General features: G+C 45.2%; 1 protein-coding gene across 1 annotated transcript in view; it reads right to left on the bottom strand.

Annotated features, from left to right (window-relative positions):
- The window catches only part of HKDC1 (hexokinase domain containing 1), a gene marked incomplete in the record, with an annotated part of 292,645 nt that extends 271,879 nt beyond the window's left edge, over positions 1-20,766 (bottom strand). The window contains 2 exon segments of the mRNA XM_053692300.1: positions 10,038-10,137; positions 20,653-20,766. Of these exon segments, the coding sequence (XP_053548275.1) occupies positions 10,038-10,137; positions 20,653-20,766 (214 nt within the window).
- Positions 20,767-20,798: the final 32 nt, after the last annotated feature.

Below are 20,798 nucleotides of genomic sequence, written 5' to 3'. Positions count from 1 at the left end.
AGTTTTTATTTAGGGAGTTTACATCTGATCTAAGGTTCACATACAGCTCAAGAGCTCAAGAGCTGATTCTGATCAACCTTATGGATACTTCACTCATATTTCAGTTTGCACTGTGTTAAGCACAAGTTACTGATCAAGACAACAAATGCAGTCTCTGAGTGACATCATACACCTACATCCTGCCCTTTGTCCTATTCCACTACACCTACATCCTGCCCTTTGTCGTATTCCCCTACACCTACATCCTGCCCTTTGTCCTATTCCCCTACACCTACATCCTGCCCTTTGTCCTATTCCACTACACCTACATCCTGCCCTTTGTCGTATTCCCCTACACCTACATCCTGCCCTTTGTCGTATTCCCCTACACCTACATCCTGCCCTTTGTCCTATTCCCCTACACCTACATCCTGCCCTTTGTCCTATTCCCCTACACCTACATCCTGCCCTTTGCCCTATTCCCCTACATCCTGCCCTTTCCCCTATTCCCCTAAACCTACATCCTGCCCTTTGCCCTATTCCCCTACACCTACATCCTGCCCTTTGTCCTATTCCCCTACACCTACATCCTGCCCTTTGTCCTATTCCCCTACACCTACATCCTGCCCTTTGTCGTATTCCCCTACACCTACATCCTGCCCTTTGTCGTATTCCCCTACACCTACATCCTGCCCTTTGTCCTATTCCCCTACACCTACATCCTGCCCTTTGTCCTATTCCCCTACACCTACATCCTGCCCTTTGCCCTATTCCCCTACATCCTGCCCTTTCCCCTATTCCCCTAAACCTACATCCTGCCCTTTGCCCTATTCCCCTACACCTACATCCTGCCCTTTCCCCTATTCCCCTACACCTACATCCTGCCCTTTGCCCTATTCCCCTACACCTACATCCTGCCCTTTGCCCTATTCCCCTACACCTACATCCTGCCCTTTGCCCTATTCCCCTACACCTACATCCTGCCCTTTGTCCTATTCCCCTACACCTACATCCTGCCCTTTGTCCTATTCCCCTACACCTACATCCTGCCCTTTGCCCTATTCCCCTACATCCTGCCCTTTCCCCTATTCCCCTACACCTACATCCTGCCCTTTGCCCTATTCCCCTACACCTACATCCTGCCCTTTGTCCTATTCCCCTACACCTACATCCTGCCCTTTGTCCTTATTCCGCTACACCTACATCCTGCCCTTTGTCCTATTCCCCTACACCTACATCCTGCCCTTTGTCCTATTCCCCTACACCTACATCCTGCCCTTTGTCCTATTCCACTACACCTACATCCTGCCCTTTGTCGTATTCCCCTACACCTACATCCTGCCCTTTGTCCTATTCCCCTACACCTACATCCTGCCCTTTGTCCTATTCCACTACACCTACATCCTGCCCTTTGTCGTATTCCCCTACACCTACATCCTGCCCTTTGCCCTATTCCCCTACATCCTGCCCTTTCCCCTATTCCCCTAAACCTACATCCTGCCCTTTCCCCTATTCCCCTACACCTACATCCTGCCCTTTGTCCTATTCCCCTACACCTACATCCTGCCCTTTGTCGTATTCCCCTACACCTACATCCTGCCCTTTGTCGTATTCCCCTACACCTACATCCTGCCCTTTGTCCTATTCCCCTACACCTACATCCTGCCCTTTGTCCTATTCCCCTACACCTACATCCTGCCCTTTGCCCTATTCCCCTACATCCTGCCCTTTCCCCTATTCCCCTAAACCTACATCCTGCCCTTTGCCCTATTCCCCTACACCTACATCCTGCCCTTTCCCCTATTCCCCTACACCTACATCCTGCCCTTTGCCCTATTCCCCTACACCTACATCCTGCCCTTTGCCCTATTCCCCTACACCTACATCCTGCCCTTTGCCCTATTCCCCTACACCTACATCCTGCCCTTTGTCCTATTCCCCTACACCTACATCCTGCCCTTTGTCCTATTCCCCTACACCTACATCCTGCCCTTTGCCCTATTCCCCTACATCCTGCCCTTTCCCCTATTCCCCTACACCTACATCCTGCCCTTTGCCCTATTCCCCTACACCTACATCCTGCCCTTTGTCCTATTCCCCTACACCTACATCCTGCCCTTTGTCCTTATTCCGCTACACCTACATCCTGCCCTTTGTCCTATTCCCCTACACCTACATCCTGCCCTTTGTCCTATTCCCCTACACCTACATCCTGCCCTTTGTCCTATTCCACTACACCTACATCCTGCCCTTTGTCGTATTCCCCTACACCTACATCCTGCCCTTTGTCCTATTCCCCTACACCTACATCCTGCCCTTTGTCCTATTCCACTACACCTACATCCTGCCCTTTGTCGTATTCCCCTACACCTACATCCTGCCCTTTGCCCTATTCCCCTACATCCTGCCCTTTCCCCTATTCCCCTAAACCTACATCCTGCCCTTTGCCCTATTCCCCTACACCTACATCCTGCCCTTTGCCCTATTCCCCTAAACCTACATCCTGCCCTTTGTCGTATTCCCCTACACCTACATCCTGCCCTTTGCCCTATTCCCCTAAACCTACATCCTGCCCTTTGTCGTATTCCCCTACACCTACATCCTGCCCATTGCCTTATTCCCCTACACCTACATCCTGCCCATTGCCATATTCCACTACAACTACATACTGCCCTTTGCCCTATTCCACTACACCTACATCCTGCCCTTTGCCCTATTCCCCTACACCTACATCCTGCCCTTTGCCCTATTCCCCTACACCTACATCCTGCCCTTTGCCCTATTCCACTACACCTACATCCTGCCCTTTGCCCTATTCCCCTACACCTACATCCTGCCCTTTGCCCTATTCCCCTACACCTACATCCTGCCCTTTCCCCTATTCCCCTAAACCTACATCCTGCCCTTTGCCCTATTCCCCTACACCTACATCCTGCCCTTTGCCCTATTCCCCTACACCTACATCCTGCCCTTTGCCCTATTCCCCTACACCTACATCCTGCCCTTTGCCCTATTCCCCTACACCTACATCCTGCCCATTGCCATATTCCACTACAACTACATCCTGCCCTTTGCCCTATTCCACTACACCTACATCCTGCCCTTTGCCCTATTCCCCTACACCTACATCATGCCCTTTGCCCTATTCCCCTACACCGACGTCCTGCCCTTTGCCCTATTCCGCTACACCTACATCCTGCCCTTTGCCCTATTCCGCTACACCTACATCCTGCCCTTTGCCATATTCCCCTACACCTACTTCCTGCCCTTTGCCTTATTCCGCTACACCTACTTCCTGCCCTTTGCCTTATTCCGCTACACCTACTTCCTGCCCTTTGCCTTATTCCGCTACACCTACTTCCTGCCCTTTGCCTTATTCCGCTACACCTACTTCCTGCCCTTTGCCTTATTCCGCTACACCTACTTCCTGCCCTTTGCCTTATTCCCCTACACCTACATCCTGCCCTTTGCCCTATTCCCCTACACCTACATCCTGCCCTTTGCCCTATTCCCCTACACCTACATCCTGCCCTTTGCCCTATTCCCCTACACCTACATCCTGCCCTTTGCCTTATTCCGCTACACCTACATCCTGCCCTTTGCCCTATTCCGCTACACCTACATCCTGCCCTTTGTCCTATTCCGCTACACCTACATCCTGCCCTTTGCCCTATTCCGCTACACCTACATCCTGCCCTTTGCCCTATTCCGCTACACCTACATCCTGCCCTTTGCCCTATTCCGCTACACCTACATCCTGCCCTTTGCCTTATTCCGCTACACCTACATCCTGCCCTTTGCCTTATTCCCCTACACCTACATCCTGCTCTTTGCCCTATTCCACTACAGCTACATCCTGCCCTTTGCCCTATTCCACTACAGCTACATCCTGCCCTTTGCCTTATTCCCCTACACCTACATCCTGCCCTTTGTCCTATTCCACTACACCTACATCCTGCCCTTTGTCCTATTCCACTACACCTACATCCTGCCCTTTGTCCTATTCCACTACACCTACATCCTGCCCTTTGCCCTATTCCCCTACATCCTGCCCTTTGCCTTATTCCGCTACACCTACATCCTGCCCTTTGCCCTGATCCACTACACCTACATCCTGCCCTTTGCCCTATTCCACTACAGCTACATCCTGCCCTTTGCCCTATTCCCCTACATCCTGCCCTTTGCCTTATTCGGCTACACCTACATCCTGCCCTTTGCCCTATTCCGCTACACCTACATCCTGCCCTTTGCCTTATTCCGGGAGTTTACATCTGATCTAAGGTTCACACACAGCTCAAGAGCTGATTCTGATCGACCTTATGGATACTTCACTCATATTTCAGTTTGCACTGTATTAAGCACAAGTTACTGATCAAGACAACAAATGCAGTCTCTGAGTGACATCATACACCTACATCCTGCCCTTTGTCCTATTCCACTACACCTACATCCTGCCCTTTGTCCTATTCCACTACACCTACATCCTGCCCTTTGTCCTTATTCCACTACACCTACATCCTGCCCTTTGTCCTTATTCCACTACACCTACATCCTGCCCTTTGTCCTATTCCCCTACACCTACATCCTGCCCTTTGTCCTATTCCACTACACCTACATCCTGCCCTTTGTCCTATTCCCCTACATCCTGCCCTTTGTCGTATTCCCCTACACCTACATCCTGCCCTTTGTCGTATTCCCCTACACCTACATCCTGCCCTTTGTCCTATTCCCCTACACCTACATCCTGCCCTTTGTCGTATTCCCCTACACCTACATCCTGCCCTTTGCCCTATTCCCCTACACCTACATCTTGCCCTTTGCCCTATTCCCCTACACCTACATCCTGCCCTTTGTCCTATTCCACTACACCTACATCCTGCCCTTTGTCCTATTCCCCTACACCTACATCCTGCCCTTTGTCCTATTCCCCTACACCTACATCCTGCCCTTTGTCCTATTCCACTACACCTACATCCTGCCCTTTGTCGTATTCCCCTACACCTACATCCTGCCCTTTGCCTTATTCCCCTACACCTACATCCTGCCCTTTGCCCTATTCCCCTACACCTACATCCTGCCCTTTGCCTTATTACCCTACACCTACATCCTGCCCTTTCCCCTATTCCCCTACATCCTGCCCTTTCCCCTATTCCCCTAAACCTACATCCTGCCCTTTGCCCTATTCCCCTACACCTACATCCTGCCCTTTGCCCTATTCCCCTACACCTACATCCTGCCCTTTGCCATATTCCACTACAACTACATCCTGCCCTTTGCCCTATTCCACTACACCTACATCCTGCCCTTTGCCCTATTCCACTACACCTACATCCTGCCCTTTGCCCTATTCCACTACACCTACATCCTTCCCTTTGCCCTATTCCCCTACACCGACGTCCTGCCCTTTGCCCTATTCCGCTACACCTACATCCTGCCCTTTGTCCTATTCCGCTACACCTACATCCTGCCCTTTGCCTTATTCCGCTACACCTACATCCTGCCCTTTGCCATATTCCCCTACACCTACTTCCTGCCCTTTGCCTTAATCCGCTACACCTACTTCCTGCCCTTTGCCATATTCCCCTACACCTACTTCCTGCCCTTTGCCTTAATCCGCTACACCTACTTCCTGCCCTTTGCCCTATTCCCCTACACCTACATCTTGCCCTTTGCCCTATTCCCCTACACCTACATCCTGCCCTTTGCCCTATTCCCCTACACCTACATCCTGCCCTTTGCCCTATTCCCCTACATCCTGCCCTTTGCCTTATTCCGCTACACCTACATCCTGCCCTTTGCCCTATTCCCCTACACCTACATCCTGCCCTTTGCCCTATTCCCCTACATCCTGCCCTTTGCCTTATTCCGCTACACCTACATCCTGCCCTTTGCCTTATTCCGCTACACCTACATCCTGCCCTTTGCCCTATTCCGCTACACCTACATCCTGCCCTTTGCCTTATTCCGCTACACCTACATCCTGCCCTTTGCCTTATTCCGCTACACCTACATCCTGCCCTTTGCCTTATTCCGCTACACCTACATCCTGCCCTTTGCCTTATTCCGCTACACCTACATCCTGCCCTTTGCCCTATTCCGCTACACCTACATCCTGCCCTTTGCCCTATTCCGCTACACCTACATCCTGCCTTTTGCCCTATTCCGCTACACCTACATCCTGCCCTTTGCCTTATTCCGCTACACCTACATCCTGCCCTTTGCCTTATTCCCCTACACCTACATCCTGCCCTTTGTCCTATTCCCCTACACCTACATCCTGCTCTTTGCCCTGATCCACTACACCTACATCCTGCCCTTTGCCCTATTCCACTACAGCTACATCCTGCCCTTTGCCCTATTCCACTACAGCTACATCCTGCCCTTTGCCCTATTCCCCTACATCCTGCCCTTTGCCTTATTCCGCTACACCTACATCCTGCCCTTTGCCCTGATCCACTACACCTACATCCTGCCCTTTGCCTTATTCCCCTACACCTACATCCTGCCCTTTGCCCTATTCCCCTACATCCTGCCCTTTGCCTTATTCGGCTACACCTACATCCTGCCCTTTGCCTTATTCGGCTACACCTACATCCTGCCCTTTGCCCTATTCCGCTACACCTACATCCTGCCCTTTGCCCTATTCCGCTACACCTACATCCTGCCCTTTGCCCTATTCCCCTACACCTACATCCTGCCCTTTGCCCTATTCCGCTACACCTACATCCTGCCCTTTGCCTTATTCCGCTACACCTACATCCTGCCCTTTGCCTTATTCCCCTACACCTACATCCTGCCCTTTGCCCTGATCCACTACACCTACATCCTGCCCTTTGCCCTATTCCGCTACACCTACATCCTGCCCTTTGCCTTATTCGGCTACACCTACATCCTGCCCTTTGCCCTATTCCGCTACACCTACATCCTGCCCTTTGCCCTATTCCGCTACACCTACATCCTGCCCTTTGCCTTATTCCGCTACACCTACATCCTGCCCTTTGCCTTATTCCCCTACACCTACATCCTGCCCTTTGCCCTGATCCACTACAGCTACATCCTGCCCTTTGCCCTATTCCACTACAGCTACATCCTGCCCTTTGCCCTATTCCACTACAGCTACATCCTGCCCTTTGCCCTATTCTCCTACATCCTGCCCTTTGCCTTATTCCGCTACACCTACATCCTGCCCTTTGCCCTGATCCACTACACCTACATCCTGCCCTTTGCCCTATTCCACTACAGCTACATCCTGCCCTTTGCCCTATTCCACTATAGCTACATCCTGCCCTTTGCCCTATTCCACTACAGCTACATCCTGCCATTTGCCCTATTCCACTACAGCTACATCCTGCCCTTTGCCCTATTCCACTACACCTACATCCTACCCTTTGCCCTATTCCACTACACCTACGTCCTGCCCTTTGCCCTATTCCCCTACACCTACATCTTGCCCTTTACCCTATTCCACTACAGATGGAGGTGAGCTCTATTCATTGCTAGATACAGACTACTTGTGACCATCACTAGTCAGAGTTGACGCCTTATCAGTAGACAGATAGGACTCCTACTCATTGATACAGACAACCTGACACCATCAATAAACAGAGACGAGTCCTACTCAATCATTCAACAAACGTCAGTCCTACTCAATCATTCAACAAACATGAGTCCTACTTATTCAATAGACAGAGAGACGAGTCCTACTTATTCATTAGACAGAGAAGAGTCCTACTTATTCATTAGACAGAGAAGAGTCCTACTTATTCATTAGACAGAGAAGAGTCCTACTTATTCATTAGACAGAGAAGAGTCCTACTTATTCATTAGACAGAGAAGAGTCCTACTTATTCATTAGACAGAGAAGAGTCCTACTTATTCATTAGACAGAGAAGAGTCCTACTTATTCATTAGACAGAGAAGAGTCCTACTTATTCATTAGACAGAGAAGAGTCCTACTTATTCATTAGACAGAGAAGAGTCCTACTTATTCATTAGACAGAGATGAGTCCTACTTATTCATTAGACAGAGATGAGTCCTACTTATTCATTAGACAGAGATGAGTCCTATTTATTCATTAGACAGAGATGAGTCCTACTTATTCATTAGACAGAGGTGGGTCCTACTTATTCATTAGACAGAGGTGAATTCTACTTATTCATTAGACAGAGGTGAGTTCTGCTTATTCATTAGACAGAGGTGAGTTCAGCTTATTCATTAGACAGAGGTGAGTTCAGCTTATTCATTAGACAGAGGTGAGTTCTACTTATTCATTAGACAGAGGTGAGTCCTACTCAATCATTCAACAAACATGGGTCCTACTTGTTCATTAGACAGAGGTGAGTCCTACTTATTCATTAGACAGAGGTGGGTCCTACTTATTCATTAGACAGAGGTGAATTCTACTTATTCATTAGACAGAGGTGAGTGCTGCTTATTCATTAGACAGAGGTGAGTTCAGCTTATTCATTAGACAGAGGTGAGTTCAGCTTATTCATTAGACAGAGGTGAGTTCTACTTATTCATTAGACAGAGGTGAGTCCTACTCAATCATTCAACAAACATGGGTCCTACTTGTTCATTAGACAGAGGTGAGTCCTACTTGTTCATTAGACAGAGGTGGGTCCTACTTATTCATTAGACAGAGGTGAATTCTACTTATTCATTAGACAGAGGTGAGTCCTACTTCTTCATTAGACAGAGGTGAATTCTACTTATTTATTAGACAGAGGTGAGTCCTACTTATTCATTAGACAGAGGTGAGTCCTACTTATTCATTAGACAGAGGTAAGTCCTACTTATTCATTAGACAGAGGTGAGTTCTGCTTATTCATTAGACAGAGGTGAGTTCTACTTATTCATTAGACAGAGGTGAATTCTACTTATTCATTAGACAGAGGTGAGTCCTACTTATTCATTAGACAGAGGTGAGTTCTGCTTATTCATTAGACAAAGGTGAATTCTACTTATTCATTAGACAGTGGTGAGTTCTACTTATTCATTAGACAGAGGTGAGTTCTGCTTATTCATTAGACAGAGGTGAGTTCTACTTATTCATTAGACAGAGCTGAGTCCTACTCAAACATTCAACAAACATGAGTCCTACTTATTCATTAGACAGAGATGAGTCCTACTTATTCATTAGACAGAGGTGGGTCCTACTTATTAGAAAGAGGTGAGTCCTACTTATTCATTAGACAGAGATGAGTCCTACTTATTCATTAGACAGAGGTGGGTCCTACTTATTAGAAAGAGGTGAGTCCTACTTATTCATTAGACAGAGAAGAGTCCTACTTATTAGAAAGAGGTGAGTCCTACTTATTTATTAGACAGAAATGTGTCCTACTTATTCCTCAATAGAGATGTCTGCTAATCATTCTCATCCTTTACTCATTAGCACATTGAGGCAGCTTCTTCTCCTCACTAGATAACGTGATCATTACAGGATGCAGATAATCAGCTATACAGGATCTCCTGATCAGCAATACATATGGGTGAGCAGGTATATGGGCATCTCCTGCTTATGACCAGATAAGAATGATGAGATATACAGCATCCCCAGGTCATCACTAGGTTTGGATGATCAGTTAGATACAGATCTGCTATAAGGGTGGTATGGTGGCTTCTGGATAAAGGAATTTCACATAAGCATTCTTTTTGTCCTTTCTGCACTTTGAGACTGATAATAATTTGACATCTATAACATTTATTTTTGGGTGATCAGTGATTTAGGTACCTGTAATGAACAGCACCATATGTGTATGTCATGGCTCTGACTGTCCGTGTGCACCTGGCACCAGTGAGAGCTACAAAGCTGCTGACACACAGTTTGGTTTTCTTGGGGTTTGTGGTGGGTGTTTAGGTACAGAATAATGGCAAAGAGAGGCAGAACTATACATTAGAAGTGCCTGGTAGTGATTGGTAGCTAAAACTCTTCTCTGAAACAATTCATGCAAGAACCATAATTTATTATTAGCAGTCACACTGAACTACTAATTCTAGGCCCCTCAAGTCACCTAAACTTCCCCCTGAAATATTTATCCAAGTTCATTCATTTTACCAACAATAACGCCAACTTCACACAGCTGGTCATCGTAGCCACAGGTCATCATCGTGCCCACAGTGTCATTTACCAGGGCCAGGACTTCCACGTTTGTGCACTGTTTAGAAAAGATAGCAGAGGATTAGTAAAATCTTCCTAAGGGGCTTATGATTTTTTCAGTTGCCATATTGCCCAGTATCAGACACACATACAACATTCAGTTATGTTACCGAGATCAGCTGTGTCAGTAACACTATAGTGCAATGCAGGGCACTCTCTCAAGCCTTCAATAAGTTATTGGTACTAAATCATCCAGTTATGGCCTGGATTACAAGTGGAGCATAAAAATATTAGCACTATTGTGCACTCTCACTGCTCATGTTAATTCATTAATGTGTTGTGAGGTAAGGTGGAGCCATGAAATGTGTAATACCAGGGTGGATAGACTAGAATACAATGTGTAGTCAGGTAAGGGGGAGTCATGAGATGTGTAATACCAGGGTGGGTAGACTAGAATACAATGTGTAGTCAGGTAAGGGGGAGTCATGAGATGTGTAATACCAGGGTGGATAGACTAGAATACAATGTGTAGTCAGGTAAGGGGGATCCATGAAATGTATAATACCAGGGTGGGTAGACTAGAATGTAATGTGTAGTCAGGTAAGGGGGAGTCATGAGGTGTGTAATACCAGGATGGGTAGACTAGAATGTAATGTGTAGTCAGGTAAGGGGGAGTCATGAGGTGTGTAATACCAGGGTGGGTAGACTAGAATGTAATGTGTAGTCAGGTAAGGGGGAGTCATGAGATGTGTAATACCAGGGTGTGTAGACTAGAATGTAATGTTTAGTCAGGTGAGGGGGAGTCATGAGATGTGTAATACCAGGGTGGGTAGACTAGAATACAATGTGTAGTCAGGTAAGGGGGAGTCATGAGATGTGTAATACCAGGGTGGATAGACTAGAATACAATGTGTAGTCAGGTAAGGGGGATCCATGAAATGTATAATACCAGGGTGGATAGACTAGAATGTAATGTGTAGTCAGGTAAGGGGGAGTCATGAGATGTGTAATACCAGGGTGGGTAGACTAGAATGTAATGTGTAGTCAGGTAAGGGGGAGTCATGAGATGTGTAATACCAGGGTGGGTAGACTAGAATGTAATGTGTAGTCAGGTAAGGGGGAGTCATGAGATGTGTAATACCAGGATGGGTAGACTAGAATGTAATGTGTAGTCAGGTAAGGGGGAGTCATGAGATGTGTAATACCAGGGTAATGTGTAGTCAGGTAAGGGGGAGTAATGAGATGTGTAATACCAGGATGGGTAGAGTAGAATGGAATGTGTAGTCAGGTAAGGGGGAGTCATGAGATGTGTAATAGCAGGGTGGGTAGACTAGAATGCAATGTGTAGTCAGGTAAGGGGGAGTCATGAGATGTGTAATACCAGGATGGGTAGACTAGAATGTAATGTGTAGTCAGGTAAGGGGGAGTCATGAGATGTGTAATACCAGGGTAATGTGTAGTCAGGTAAGGGGGAGCCATGAGATGTGTAATACCAGGGTGGGTAGACTAGAATGTAATGTGTAGTCCGGTAAGGGGGAGCCATGAGATGTGTAATACCAGGGTGTGTAGACTAGAATGTAATGTGTAGTCAGGTAAGTGGGAGTCATGAGATGTGTAATACCAGGGTGGGTAGACTAGAATGTAATGTTTAGTCAGGTGAGGGGGAGTCATGAGATGTGTAATACCAGGGTGGGTAGACTAGAATGTAATGTGTAGTCAGGTAAGGGGGAGTCATGAGATGTGTAATACCAGGGTGGGTAGACTAGAATGTAATGTGTAGTTAGGTAAGGGGTAGCCATGAGCTGTGTAATACCAGGGTGGGTATACTAGAATGTAATGTGTAGTCAGGTAAGGGGGAGAAATGAGATGTGTAATACCAGAGTGGGCAGACTAGAATGTAATGTGTAGTCAGGTAAGGGGGAGTCATGAGATGTGTAATACCTGGGTGTGTAGACTAGAATGTAATGTGTAGTCCGGTAAGGGGGAGCCATGAGATGTGTAATACCAGAGTGTGTAGACTAGAATGTCATGTGTAATCAGGTAAGGGGGAGCCATGAGATGTGTAATACCAGGGTGTGTAGACTAGAATGTAATGTGTATTCAGGTAAGGGGGAGTCATGAGATGTGTAATACCAGGGTGTGTAGACTAGAATGTAATGTGTAGTCAGGTAAGGGGGAGTCATGGGATGTGTAATACTAGGATGGGTAGACTAGAATGTAATGTGTAGTCAGGTAAGGGGGAGCCATCAGATGTGTAATACCAGGGTGGGTAGACTAGAATGTAATGTTTAGTCAGGTAAGGGGGAGCCATGAGATGTGTAATACCAGGGTGTGTAGACTAGAATGTAATGTGTAGTCCGGTAAGGGGGAGTCATGAGATGTGTAATACCAGGATGGGTAGACTAGAATGTAATGTGTAGTCAGGTAAGGGGGAGTCATGGGATGTGTAATACCAGGGTAATGTGTAGTCAGGTAAGGGGGAGTCATGAGATGTGTAATACCAGGATGGGTAGAGTAGAATGTAATGTGTAGTCAGGTAAGGGGGAGTCATGAGATGTGTAATAGCAGGGTGGGTAGACTAGAATGCAATGTGTAGTCAGATAAGGGGGAGTCATGAGATGTGTAATACCAGGATGGGTAGACTAGAATGTAATGTGTAGTCAGGTAAGGGGGAGTCATGAGATGTGTAATACCAGGGTAATGTGTAGTCAGGTAAGGGGGAGCCATGAGATGTGTAATACCAGGGTGGGTAGACTAGAATGTAATGTGTAGTCCGGTAAGGGGGAGCCATGAGATGTGTAATACCAGGGTGTGTAGACTAGAATGTAATGTGTAGTCCGGTAAGGGGGAGTCATGAGATGTGTAATACCAGGATGGGTAGACTAGAATGTAATGTGTAGTCAGGTAAGGGGGAGTCATGAGATGTGTAATACCAGGGTAATGTGTAGTCAGGTAAGGGGGAGTCATGAGATGTGTAATACCAGGATGGGTAGAGTAGAATGTAATGTTAAGTCAGGTAAGGGGGAGTCATGAGATGTGTAATAGCAGGGTGGGTAGACTAGAATGCAATGTGTAGTCAGGTAAGGGGGAGTCATGAGATGTGTAATACCAGGATGGGTAGACTAGAATGTAATGTGTAGTCAGGTAAGGGGGAGTCATGAGATGTGTAATACCAGGGTAATGTGTAGTCAGGTAAGGGGGAGCCATGAGATGTGTAATACCAGGGTGGGTAGACTAGAATGTAATGTGTAGTCCGGTAAGGGGGAGCCATGAGATGTGTAATACCAGAGTGTGTAGACTAGAATGTAATGTGTAGTCAGGTAAGTGGGAGTCATGAGATGTGTAATACCAGGGTGGATAGACTAGAATGTAATGTGTAGTCAGGTAAGTGGGAGTCATGAGATGTGTAATACCAGCGTGGGTAGACTAGAATGTAATGTGTAGTCAGGTAAGGGGGACCCATGAGATGTGTAATACCAGGGTGGATAGACTAGAATGTAATGTGTAGTCAGGTAAGGGGGAGCCATGAGATGTGTAATACCAGGGTAGTTGGACTAGAATGTAATGTGTAGTCAGGTAAGGGGGAGTCATGAGATGTATAATACCAGGGTGGGTAGACTAGAATGTAATATGTAGTCAGGTAAGGGGGAGCCATGAGATGTGTAATACCAGGGTAGTTGGACTAGAATGTAATGTGTAGTCAGGTAAGGGGGAGTCATGAGATGTATAATACCAGGGTGGGTAGACTAGAATGTAATATGTAGTCAGGTAAGGGGGAGCCATGAGATGTGTAATACCAGGGTAGTTGGACTAGAATGTAATGTGTAGTCAGGTAAGGGGGAGTCATGAGATGTATAATACCAGGGTGGGTAGACTAGAATGTAATATGTAGTCAGGTAAGGGGGAGCCATGAGATGTGTAATACCAGGGTAGTTGGACTAGAATGTAATGTATAGTCAGGTAAGGGGGAGTCATGAGATGTATAATACCAGGGTGGGTAGACTAGAATGTAATATGTAGTCAGGTAAGGGGGAGCCATGAGATGTGTAATACCAGGGTAGTTGGACTAGAATGTAATGTGTAGTCAGGTAAGGGGGGAGTCATGAGATGTATAATACCAGGGTGGGTAGACTAGAATGTAATATGTAGTCAGGTAAGGGGGAGCCATGAGATGTGTAATACCAGGGTAGTTGGACTAGAATGTAATGTGTAGTCAGGTAAGGGGGAGTCATGAGATGTGTAATACCAGGGTGTGTAGACTAGAATGTAATGTGTAGTCAGGTAAGGGGGAGTCATGAGATGTGTAATACCAGGGTGGGTAGACTAGAATGTAATGTGTAGTCAGGTAAGGGGGAGTCATGAGATGTGTAATACCAGGGTGGGTAGACTAGAATGTAATGTGTAGTCAGTTAAGGGGGAGTCATGAGATGTGTAATACCAGGGTGGGTAGACTAGAATGTAATGTGTAGTCAGGTAAGGGGGAGTCATGAGATGTGTAATACCAGGGTGGGTAGACTAGAATGTAATGTGTAGTCAGGTAAGGGGGAGTCATGAGATGTGTAATACCAGGGTGTGTAGACTAGAATGTAATGTGTAGTCAGGTAAGGGGGAGTCATGAGATGTGTAATACCAGAGTGTGTAGACTAGAATGTAATGTGTAGTCAGGTAAGGGGGAGTCATGAGATGTGTAATACCAGGGTGTGTAGACTAGAATGTAATGTGTAGTCAGGTAAGGGGGAGTCATGGGATGTGTAATACCAGGATGGGTAGACTAGAATGTAATGTGTAGTCAGGTAAGGGGGAGCCATCAGATGTGTAATACCAGGGTGGGTAGACTAGAATATAATGTGTATTCAGGTAAGGGGGAGCCATGAGATGTGTAATACCAGGGTGGGTAGACTAGAATGTAATGTTTAGTCAGGTAAGGGGGAGCCATGAGATGTGTAATACCAGGGTGTGTAGACTAGAATGTAATGTGTAGTCAGGTAAGGGGGAGTCATGAGATGTGTAATACCAGGGTGTGTAGACTAGAATGTAATGTGTAGTCCGGTAAGGGGGAGCCATGATATGTGTAATACCAGGGTGGGTAGACTAGAATGTAATGTGTAGTCAGTTAAGGGGGAGTCTTGAGATGTGTAATACCAGGATGGGTAGACTAGAATATAATGTGTAGTCAGTTAAGGGGGAGTCATGAGATGTGTAATACCAGGGTGGGTAGACTAGAATGTTATGTGTAGTCAGGTAAGGGGGAGTCATGAGATGTGTAATACCAGGATGGGTAGACTAGAATGTAATGTGTAGTCAGGTAAGGGGGAGTCATGAGATGTGTAATACCAGGATGGGTAGACTAGAATGTAATGTGTAGTCAGGTAAGGGGGAGTCATGAGTTGTGTAATACCAGGATGGGTAGACTAGAATGTAATGTGTAGTCAGGTAAGGGGGAGTCATGAGATGTGTAATACCAGGATGGGTAGACTAGAATGTAATGTGTAGTCAGGTAAGGGGGAGTCATTAGATGTGTAATACCAGGGTGGGTAGACAAGAATGTAATGTGTAGTCTGGTAAGGGGGAGCCATGATATGTGTAATACCAGGGTGGGTAGACTAGAATGTAATGTGTAGTCAGGTAAGGGGGAGCCATGAGATGTGTAATACCAGGGTGGATAGACTAGAATGTAATGTGTAGTCAGGTAAGGGAGAGTCATGAGATGTGTAATACCAGGGTAGTTGGACTAGAATATAATGTGTAGTCAGGTAAGGGGGAGCCATGAGATGTGTAATACCAGGGTGGGTAGACTAGAATGTAATGTGTAGTCAGGTAAGGGGGAGTCATGAGATGTGTAATACCAGGGTGGGTAGACTAGAATATAATGTGTAGTCAGGTAAGGGGGAGTCATGAGGTGTGTAATACCAGGGTGGGTAGACAAGAATGTAATGTGTAGTCAGGAAGGGGGAGCCATGAGATGTGTAATACCAGGGTGTGTAGACTAGAATATAATGTGTAGTCAGGTAAGGGGGAGCCATGAGATGTGTAATACCAGGGTGGGTAGACTAGAATGTAATGTGTAGTCAGGTAAGGGGGAGTCATGAGATGTGTAATACCAGTGAGGGTAGACTAGAATGTAATGTGTAGTTAGGTAAGGGGGAGCCATGAGATGTGTAATACCAGGGTGGGTAGACTAGAATGTAATGTGTAGTCAGGTAAGGGGGAGCTATGAGATGTATAATACCAGGGTGGGTAGACTAGAATGTAATGTGTAGTCAGGTAAGGGGGAGTCATGAGATGTGTAATACCAGGGTGGATAGACTAGAATGTAATGTGTAGTCAGGTAAGGGGAGTCATGAGATGTGTAATACCAGGGTAGGTAGACTAGAATATAATGTGTAGTCAGTTAAGGGGGAGTCATGAGATGTGTAATACCAGGCTGGGTAGACTAGAATGTAATGTGTAGTCAGTTAAGGGGGAGCCATGTGATGTGTAATACCCGGGTGGGTAGACTAGAATATAATGTGTAGTCAGGTAAGGGGGAGTCATGAGATGTGTAATACCAGGATGGGTAGACTAGAATATAATGTGTAGTCAGGTAAGGGGGAGCCATGAGATGTGTAATACCAGGGTGGGTAGACTAGAATGTAATGTGTAGTCAGGTAAGGGGGGTCATGAGGTGTGTAATAGCAGGGTGGGTAGACTAGAATGTAATGTGTAGTCAGTTAAGGGGGAGAAATGAGATGTGTAATACCAGGGTGGGTAGACTAGAATGTAATGTGTAGTCAGGTAAGGGGGGTCATGAGGTGTGTAATAGCAGGGTGGGTAGACTAGAATGTAATGTGTAGTCAGGTAAAGGGGAGCCATGAGATGTGTAATACCAGGGTGGGTAGACTAGAATATAATGTGTAGTCAGGTAAGGGGGAGTCATGAGATGTGTAATACCAGGGTGGGTAGACTAGAATGTAATGTGTAGTCAGGTAAGGGGGAGTCATGAGATGTGTAATACCAGGGTGGGTAGACTAGAATGTAATGTGTAGTCAGTTAAGGGGGAGTCATGAGATGTGTAATACCAGGGTGGGTAGACTAGAATATAATGTGTAGTCAGGTAAGGGGGAGCCATGAGATGTGTAATACCAGGGTGGGTAGACTAGAATGTAATGTGTAGTCAGGTAAGGGGGAGTCATGAGATGTATAATACCAAGGTGGGTAGACTAGAATGTAATGTGTAGTCAGGTAAGGGGGAATCATGCGATGTATAATACCAGGGTGGGTAGACTAGAATGTAATGTGTAGTCAGGTAAGGGGGAGAAATGAGATGTGTAGTACCAGGGTGGGTAGACTAGAATGTAATGTGTAGTCATGAGATGTGTAATACCACTGTGGGAAGACTAGAATGTAATGTGTAGTCATGAGATGTGTAATACCAGGGTGGGTAGACTAGAATGTAATGTGTAGTCAGGTAAGGGGGAGAAATGAGATGTGTAATACCAGGGTGGGTAGACTAGAATGTAATGTGTAGTCAGGTAAGGGGGAGAAATGAGATGTGTAATACCAGGGTGGGTAGACTAGAATGTAATGTGTAGTCAGGTAAGGGGGAGAAATGAGATGTGTAATACCAGGGTGGGTAGACTAGAATGTAATGTGTAGTCATGAGATGTGTAATACCAGGGTGGGTAGACTAGAATGTAATGTGTAGTCAGGTAAGGGGGAGAAATGAGATGTGTAATACCAGGGTGGGTAGACTAGAATGTAATGTGTAGTCAGGTAAGGGGGAGTCATGAGATGTGTAATACCAGAGTGTGTAGACTAGAATGTAATGTGTAGTCAGGTAAGGGGGAGAAATGAGATGTGTAATACCAGGGTGGGTAGACTAGAATATAATGTGTAGTCAGATCAGGGGGAATCATGCGATGTGTAATACCAGTAGAACGCTTGGTTCTACTGTGGTGTCCCGCAGGCACTGAGTTCCAGCTGTACTCTGATTTATATATCTTTGAATCGCTGTATCAATACCTCATATGTTTGAGGACAGACTTGTGAGTACCACTTTTATTTGTAATAAATAATACACTGATTCTACGGTATCACACTATGTTTGGTCCCCTTCTTTATTCCTAAACACACATATGGGAGTTCCTGTGACAAGCGGGCCAATCGTGTAAAAGAGGGAAAAAAGAAGCAGGGGTAACGGAGTGAGCCTGAGGAAAAGAAATTGGCTAAAACGGAAGGAATCTCGTTCCACTCCGGACTTGTCTGAAACATCCATCACTTACCTCATACGATTGAGGACACAGAAGTAAGTGAACTGAGAGACCATTTAAGGACACCCCACTAGAAGTGCTATTGCTGTTGTCATTTACTTGTTCCCTAATACTGCTACCTATATTGCGGTATACCGCAGAGATTGTATGGACATTATATACCTTCTAATGAAACCTTATATATTAAGCTTGTGTATTTAAATATGTGTGCATAGGTTGCATCTGTAATACTGTACACCTGTTGGCATTACTGGTCTTATTCAAACAGGTTTACTTAACTTTATATACTAACAGAGATTAGCGCTGTAGAATCTACTAAATCTTCCTCACGTAATATATACATATATATATATACATAATATACATATACATAATATACATATATAAATATACATATACATACATATATATATATATATATATATATTATATATATATATATATATATATATATATATATACATACATATACTTATACACATATACACACACATATATATATATATATATATATATATATACACACATACACACACATGCATATATATATATATATATATAATATACATCTTCCAGCTTAACCCACCAATTGCCGACAGCCTGGGTGCAAAGATATGGCAAAATACAGGAACAGACGTTTGCACTCACATGTCTTTTTTCAAACGTCTTAGCTAATACCGGAAGTTTGAAACGTCACTTCCGGTTTAGTGCAACTTACGAATTTTATGCATTTACATCACAAATCTCAAGAGACTCAAAAAACCTGATTAGCTTCCAGGTAATATACATCATGTGTCGGTGTGGAGTGATAAGTGCTTAAAACTATCAACATTGTTAATATACTCCATTTATCGTGTCAAACTGTGTGGTGTATGTGTACATTGTTATGACAACCGTTGTCATGGAAACAACAATAGACAGCTGCTCAAATGCATACATACATTTAAAGTGAATAACTCAGACTATATATATTTTTAAAAATTTAAGACGGGATATGATAAATACCTAATCCCTAAGGTGAAACATATCGAAAGAAATTAAAATCAAAATTAAATTGGATTACATTGTTGTGCCATTAATAGCCCATCCACAATATTTATAATATGTTAATGAAAAACTCTAAACTTCGTTGTAAAATTACAAGTGATGGATATGAGCTGGGATAAGGCTGAACTAACTACAAGCACTGAGATGAATAGGAAGGCTAATGTGACTGATTTAAACCTATGTATGCAGTGCACACCTCTGTCTACCTTGAGACCAGGAGTGATATCGCCGTCCATACATTATATCAATATTGTATCTAAGAATAAATACTTTGTAAGGTGGATGATACATATAAACCGTATCAATGGATAAATGTATTCATAGACTTGACGGCAGATAGGCTGCCTAAGAAACTGAACAGGTTGTGTCAGTCAATATATTAGTTAGATCGAGGATAGCCATGTTACCTGTCCAATATATCTAATAGGTGTTAGGTAGCTAACATCCCGATATGAAATATGGGGTTCATTTGAGGATATATGTCTAACCCACATCAGGATCGTGTATCTATGATAGAAAGTATAAATCGCACTTAATATCAATTGATAAATATTTTTCAAACATAATGAAGATTTGTAAATTTGTAAATTTAAGGTAAAGACTAAAAAAATGATCCCAACCCACAGTGCTGAGAGAACAATGCGGGGAACCCCCTACAACAAGAGGGGACACCGCAAAGTGCAACTCAGAGCCACCATGCCACCCCGGTTGTACCCCAAGTCGGTAGCACACTATAATAGATTTTTAAAGTCTGGCATAGAATTCAGGCCACCAGGTATGATAGTCCCCAGGTGGAACATCCACTGTGCTTCACATTTCAGAAGCTGTTTGTTGCGGTCTCCACCTCGTTCCAGCGGAGGTATATGATCTATCAATATATACCGTATCGAGGAGACCGAATGTCCCTCATTCGCGCAATGTCGCGCCACAGGCTGCTCAGAAGTTCCTTCCTTGATGGCGGTCCTTATGGCATATCGATGATTAGCCATCCTTTCACGTAATGTTCCTGACGTTTTGCCAACATAGAACCTCGAGCAAGGGCAAAACAGAAGATATACTACGTGCATCGTAGTGCATGTTATGGAGTGTCTAATCTTGAAAGACCGGTTAGTATGTGGATGGTGGAAAACCTTTGTGCCAATAAGGCCACTGCATGTAGTGCAACCTAAACATCGGTATGATCCCCTGATGTTTCTTTTAGTGCCAGTGTCGTAGCTTGCTTTAGGATCCGTTCTCATTAACAGATCTTTGAGGTTAGTGCCCCTTTTGAAGCCCACCATGGGACTTAAGTTATGGGTGAACGTAAGCTTTGGATCTGAAGACAAAATGGGCCACTGTTGGCGTAGAATCCTGCCAGTGTCCTTCGTTGCAGGAGTAAATGTGGTCGACATAATCAACTTGTCTGCAGTATCACGTTTAGGTT

The sequence above is a fragment of the Bombina bombina genome, chromosome 9 (assembly GCF_027579735.1).
Source record: "Bombina bombina isolate aBomBom1 chromosome 9, aBomBom1.pri, whole genome shotgun sequence".
Taxonomy (NCBI): domain Eukaryota; kingdom Metazoa; phylum Chordata; class Amphibia; order Anura; family Bombinatoridae; genus Bombina; species Bombina bombina.
Note: the sequence above shows the minus strand (reverse complement) of the source record. Positions and strands in the feature narration are given on the sequence as shown.